At 39.4% G+C, this 6,196-nt stretch overlaps 1 protein-coding gene across 4 annotated transcripts in view; it reads right to left on the bottom strand.

Moving 5' to 3' along the window:
- Positions 1 to 2,194: 2,194 nt before the first annotated feature.
- Positions 2,195 to 6,196, bottom strand: part of LOC139479073 (hillarin-like) — a 60,623-nt gene continuing 56,621 nt past the window's right edge. For all 4 annotated transcript variants that reach the window (XM_071261824.1, XM_071261826.1, XM_071261825.1 and 1 more), the window contains exons 8-9: positions 5,786 to 5,941; positions 2,195 to 4,847 (exon numbers count right to left, since the gene is read on the bottom strand). In XM_071261824.1, coding sequence (XP_071117925.1) covers positions 3,320 to 4,847; positions 5,786 to 5,941 — 1,684 coding nt within the window. In that variant the 3' untranslated portion in view covers positions 2,195 to 3,319. The remainder of the gene's footprint in view (positions 4,848 to 5,785; positions 5,942 to 6,196) is intronic.

The raw sequence follows: 6,196 nt of genomic DNA, 5'->3' as shown, positions 1-6,196 counted from the left end.
TCAATGAGGAGGACTACATTAGCCTGAAGCTGATCACTGACACAAGTATTGCCTTAAAGAAAACAAAGATACAGGCTAGCACTAAATTGAAGTGGAAGCTGTAGACTAGCATTGCCTTAAAAAAAGGAAGCTGTAGGCTAGCTCTGAATTTAAGAAAAGGAAGCTGTAGGCTAGCCCTGAATTGAAGAAGAGGACAATACACGCTAGCATTGCCTTGAAGAAAAGGAAGCTGTAGGCTAGCATTGCCTTGAACATAAGCTGTAGGCTAGCCCTGAATTGAAGAAGATGACACACGCTAGCATTGCGTTGAAGAAAAGGAAGCTGTAGGCTAGCCCTGAATTGAAGAAAAGGAAGCTGTAGGCTAGCTCTGAATTGAAGAAGAGGACCATACAGGCTAGCATTGCCTTGAAGAAAAGGAAGCTGTAGGCTAGCATTGCCTGGAGGAAGAAAGCGGTGGCTTTTCTTGACTTGGAGTTATGGCCAAGTCTATACTACAACTCAGCAGCGGTCTCACTACCTCATGTATGTAAAGTTGATTACTCTGAGCGATTGAGTGGTCAGGCTGTGACATGGCTTGCCATCATTAGCTGGATCGTTAATGTTGTTCGATTGTTCACAAGCTGCCATGATATATAATAGGGGATATATTACTGACAATTCATGCAGTGGAGTGCACCTGAAGTATTAACAACAAACATGGTTTAATTTCATACATTTTATTTTTGCAATGTTTTGTTTGCTGAACAATATTTGAAACTGTATAAATAGATAACATATTGTAACAAAATAATATTTTAGTACCAATATATAGCTTAATTTGTGACAGAAAGTTGCTGATTAGGTGATAGCACAATACACCATGATACACCCTTTGAACAGAAATAAGAACATTGTACAAAACTGCAGTAGATTCTTGCCTTAAAGACTTTTCTTAATATTTCATTCACCTGACACCATTTCATGAGAAAGCTTATGTGTAATTGTTATACATGTATATATATATATATGTTTGTGTTAATTGCTTAATTATCCTAAAGTGTAGATATTTATCCATTGACTATTTGCTTGGTACAATGCACAGAGAGTGCATATATTAGCATATAAAACAATTATATATTTCAACTGATATACAGATTATTTTCACAAGTTTAGCATTAACAACGAACATACATGTCAAAATCAAAGCATGTTTGCACGAGATGAAAGAAATGTATTCTGCAGAAACTTTAAATTGTATCAGAGACTATCCTCTTGATCTGTCGACAGCATCCAGCATGTTTGTATCCATGTACTTCTGATCATTATGCTGAATGTCACTACTTTATCTGGATCTAATTCAGTTCCAAAGATTTTAATTGCCTAGATGACATCAGATCTATTATATGGTCTCTGATGACATAACTGTTCAATTCATATATTCAAAAATGATTAAATATAGTAACAGAATATTAGCAAAACAGACATATTCCAAGCAAACCTTAATAGTCCATTATTAAAATTTTAAACATGCATGAATACTTTAAGGAATCAATAAAGGCAGATCTTGAAAGGAATTGACTTCCCATAACCCTGCTTGACTATTGTGTCAACTTATGACTGTATATATTAGGTGACTATACACATGCAGTACACACCTCCGACTCTACGAGCATCCGGTCCTGCATGCTGATATCATGGGTAGGCTGTACATGCACACACCATTGCAACATTCCATGACTAGGAATACCAGTAGTATGAATAACGGATCAGTTTGTAGTTAATCAATGAACAGACTGGCGCGTAACTTCTCCAGTCCACTGACCTGTCTGGTCAACTCCAAGAGCTGACAACACATCAGCCTTCAGTTGTTCCTTAAAACATGAAGGAAGGGAAGTATCTGTTAAATACTTAACCCCTTCAAATTATTCCTAGAAAGGGTTTGTGACCGCTGTCTGCAGTGAAACTAACAGAGTAACATACCACACAATCAACATCAACTTGAAAAGTACACTTCAAGTTTCCTTCATAATTAGTAGCCATTTTATTTGTCTCATTGTCCGACATAGCTGGTTGCCCTAGGTTGCCCTGTGCTTGCATCATGCACACCACCCCAGGTTGAGGACGGGTACAGAGGATGCTTGCCACACTTTAGTATAACCCAAGACTGGCTCTATATGACCAAGTTGTGGAAACAGTAGTAAGGTCATGTTCAATGTACTTAGAACAACACAATTTTCTTGCTTGCTTTATAGATTTTCAAGTTCAGTGATGTAGGGGAATCACAAAATGTACAGAAAAGTGGTATTTAGCTTTTTTAACAAAATACATTCATAATATTTTTTCTATGAAATAGCATTTTAAAATTTTAGTTTTTAACTGTTCCAAACATTGACATATTTATTTTTAAAACAAGAAATATAATTGGTTTGGCAGAATTGAAAACAAATAGAATGACATGACTGTTGTAATAACTGTTTTATGTGTATTAATTTCAATTCAGTCCTGCAGGTTTTGAGGTACATGACTCCTACAGTAATGCTGTCACTCACTCATGCTATCTACGCACTTCACTATCAGATGAAATGTACATGTATACCTCCCTAGCTATTTCTCTCACTCTGCATCTGGCCTGACTACTGGGAAAACATATTGCTTTGTACACCAAACAAATGATTAGATACATTCCACATGCATGCACTCTAAGACTGAACCATATCTCAACAGCATGTATTATTGAAAATCATGATTCAATGGTTGAGAAAAATTAAACTTCCAACTTTGACAAAATGTTTGATAATACATCACAGACCTCTGCTACAAATTCTAAGTGATTAAAAGAATACAATTTAAGCACAAGCTTAATCAACATCACATATATGCATTACACAGACTGAATGTTGGATCAGTAATGTTATCAAATCAACTTGCAGCTCATGTGTTGTTGATTGGACCAAACTTCAGATTTCAGACCAGCTAGGGGATACTGTCCCTGACCAATCAGCATTCAGAACATACACAGCTTACCTCATGGGTCACTGCTAGATAATGCATTATGATGCATGTCTTAAGCTTACAACAGGTCTAGGCACAAGTGATGACTTCATTCCCCAGGCTCAGATTGGCCTCATATGTAGACCCACATCCATGTAGAATCACAAACTATGCTATATAACATCCTGGCTCTTAAATACTTCGTCTACATTACCAGAACCTGTTCCTTTGGCATGGCTTTAGGGGAAGAAATGAACTTTTCAAGGCAAATGACAGTTTGTAGTTTGACGTTGGTCATTATCCGGTCATTATGATATGGAATGTATTGACACCAACTCACAGACATCCATTACCGGCTGTCAGTAGACTTATCAGATGACTTGTCTGAGAATCGATCAGAATTTTTATCGGAATGTTTTTCCTTTTTAGAGAAGAGTCCCTTCTTGAATATCGAGGAGGACTTCTCCCGGCTTACTTGTATTCCACCATTTGATTCCATTGGGCTCCTAGAGTACTGAATTAGATAGTTGTAAACATTTGGGAGTGAGCGATCATCGCTTTTATCTCGCCGAGCGTACAATGACAGCATGTAGTTGCCGCTGCGAGTCAGAGTGATGTTGAAGCGCATGATGGTCGGACGGTCGTCAAGCCGTGCCATCTGGACGTAATCTCGGTTATCCTCGTCAGGTTCCCGAAGGAACTGAAAGGAAAGGTTGATACTTTGTGGAACCTCCAGCTCAATATGACACAGATTGGAATCAGATATACGGATCTTAGGATCCTTGTGTGATACCAGTTTCAGCCCAAACTCCTCAAAGGAACTTGTAGGTCCCCATTTATTCTTAGACGATGAAGTTTTGGGAATTTCCAGTGGGGTGTCAACCTTGGTGCAATTAATGAGATACTTGCAAGCATGGGATAAGGTGTTGGAATCAGACACCCCTTTCGGACGAGCATAAAGATCAATGCCATACTGTCCTGTCTGTGGAAGGGTGATGGTTATTGTCAAGATTTTGGCATCGGCAGAAAGATGCACAAAGGGATCGAGAATTTGATCTTCGACTTGATTCATTCGCAATTTGGCCACAAACTGTAGGGGTCTGGGAATATTGAACTTCACACTGAATTTTTCTTCAACCGTGAGTATTCCTGCTTTGGAAGTTTCCAAATTGTCACTAGACTCACCACCTTCGAAAGGCACAGCTGTAAGTCCAAAGTGTCGGAGGGCCTTCTTGGGCCCCCATTCCCCAGCAGCACAGTTGGGAAGGGGATGCATCTTCCCAGACATCGTTGTGCACAGGATCTTAAACTTACACGCACACTTCAGTCGGAATGGAGCAAAATTTGCATTGTTTTCCTCAACACACCGATTGGTTTCATCGATCTTGTTCGCAAAAATCTCAAAGAAATATTCAGCAGTCGTAGGCACATGGACACTGAAGGTGACAGTGTTGTCCACCATGGTCTGGAAGACGAACCTCTCCAGGCTAGCTCCGCGGTAAGACAGCTCATGTTTCCGCTCCTTATCAGCGAATCGGAGCTGATAGAAAAACACTAGATCATTTTCCAGCTCCTCAGGGATCTTGATGCTGATCTTCACACCACCTTTGTCGTCTGTCTCTAACACTGCCACCCTGCTTTGATCAAACCTCATCCCGTAGTGGAAGAAAACGGATCGGACGAATGGCAAGGCTTCGAACTCCGGCAGAGTGATAGGGATCACGAGGAGCTGCCATTTCTGCTCGTACGGCCAGAACTCTTGGATAAACTCATCCGGGTCTGTGAGGAAGTAGTGCTCGTCGTACTGGTAGCGGATCTGATCTCGCTTCTTGGGCTTCTCCTTGTCCTTGTCCTTGTCCTTGTTCAACACCAGGTGTCTGAAGGGAGGAGAAGAGCAGTAAGAAACGGGGACAAATATTTCAACATCAAATAGAAACAGGCCTTATATCCATCTTTTGTCAACTATAAATACCGCAAACTATGTTGATAACGGACAAGCTTTTATATAACAAAACACGCTTTTATATAACAAACACGCTTTGATATAACAAACAGACGCATGTTACTGCTTTTGGTCCTGTCCATTTGCTGTGTATATATGGTGTATATGTGCATATAACAAACTACGGTTATTACAAACTAAAATTAGTGGTCCCTTTGAGTTCATTATGATTATAGATTACTGTATCATCAAATAAACTATGAGACGGAAAATCATTTGTAGGGACAATCTTGTAATCTTGTGATCTAGAAATCATTAGTCATTTACCAAATTTGGTCATTTGTTCAAAATATTTTGACATTTTAAGAAAGAGAACATGCTTCAGAAATAGCTGAATAGAGTGTAACCTTGTTGCTTCAGAAATTACTGTTCCCAGGGAAATACATCTGATTGTCAAATATCCAGCTTATTTATCAGGCCTTCATGATAATGTCTCTTCCATTCATAAATGAACCTAATCCAAAAGTGATTTTCTATATTTGGTCTACGGTGACTGTTATTGTTTAATGTTACCTTTGCAAACTACCAGTGTATATATTTTGAAATCCTATTTGTACTTTGTGACCCTTGATTGTTGTTGAGCGTATGACCTAGGTAATGACTGAAGTAGTTTCAGTGTGAAGACAGGATTGACAGGCATTTCAACTTCTACTTTTTTTCAGTATGACGTTACGGTACCGATATAAGTACCTTGATAAAGAATTAGAATCTGTACTGAATAGTGGCATTTTTAGAAGAACAAAGAAGTTAAAATCCATGTCTTCATTGATACTGCGGTATAATGCCACATAAAGATATATGGCGTTCCTCTACCTGGCCCCCCAGTTGCACTGGATCAGCCTCCAGTCCCCGTCAATCAGCACGGCGTTCCAGGTGTTCTGGAAGGTGTCGGGAGTGATCTGCATGCCTGGCTCGTACCCCACACTCTTGGAGTGGCCCTTGATCTCCACACAGTGCAGGCCGCAGTAGCTGCAACACAACACAACACAGAGCGCGTCACAGCAGCGTAGCTTGTTATCATCGTATAGAATTATGTGAGGCAAGTACATACCAAAGAGAAATAGAAATTTCCATATATTTTCTCCTCATCCTACCGACCCTACATCCTTTGAATTTGTATTTTAATTTAAAAAACATGTAGTTTTATTTTTATTTTGACCACTGGACAAAGGTGTTGAGAAAAAGACATGTAACCCAATGAATAAAAAAGAAAGGCCCCATGTG

This window comes from Haliotis cracherodii, unplaced genomic scaffold, assembly GCF_022045235.1.
Source record: "Haliotis cracherodii isolate W230 unplaced genomic scaffold, xgHalCrac1.p SCAF_4, whole genome shotgun sequence".
Lineage (NCBI taxonomy): Eukaryota > Metazoa > Mollusca > Gastropoda > Lepetellida > Haliotidae > Haliotis > Haliotis cracherodii.
This window is presented reverse-complemented; position numbering and strand designations above follow the sequence as displayed.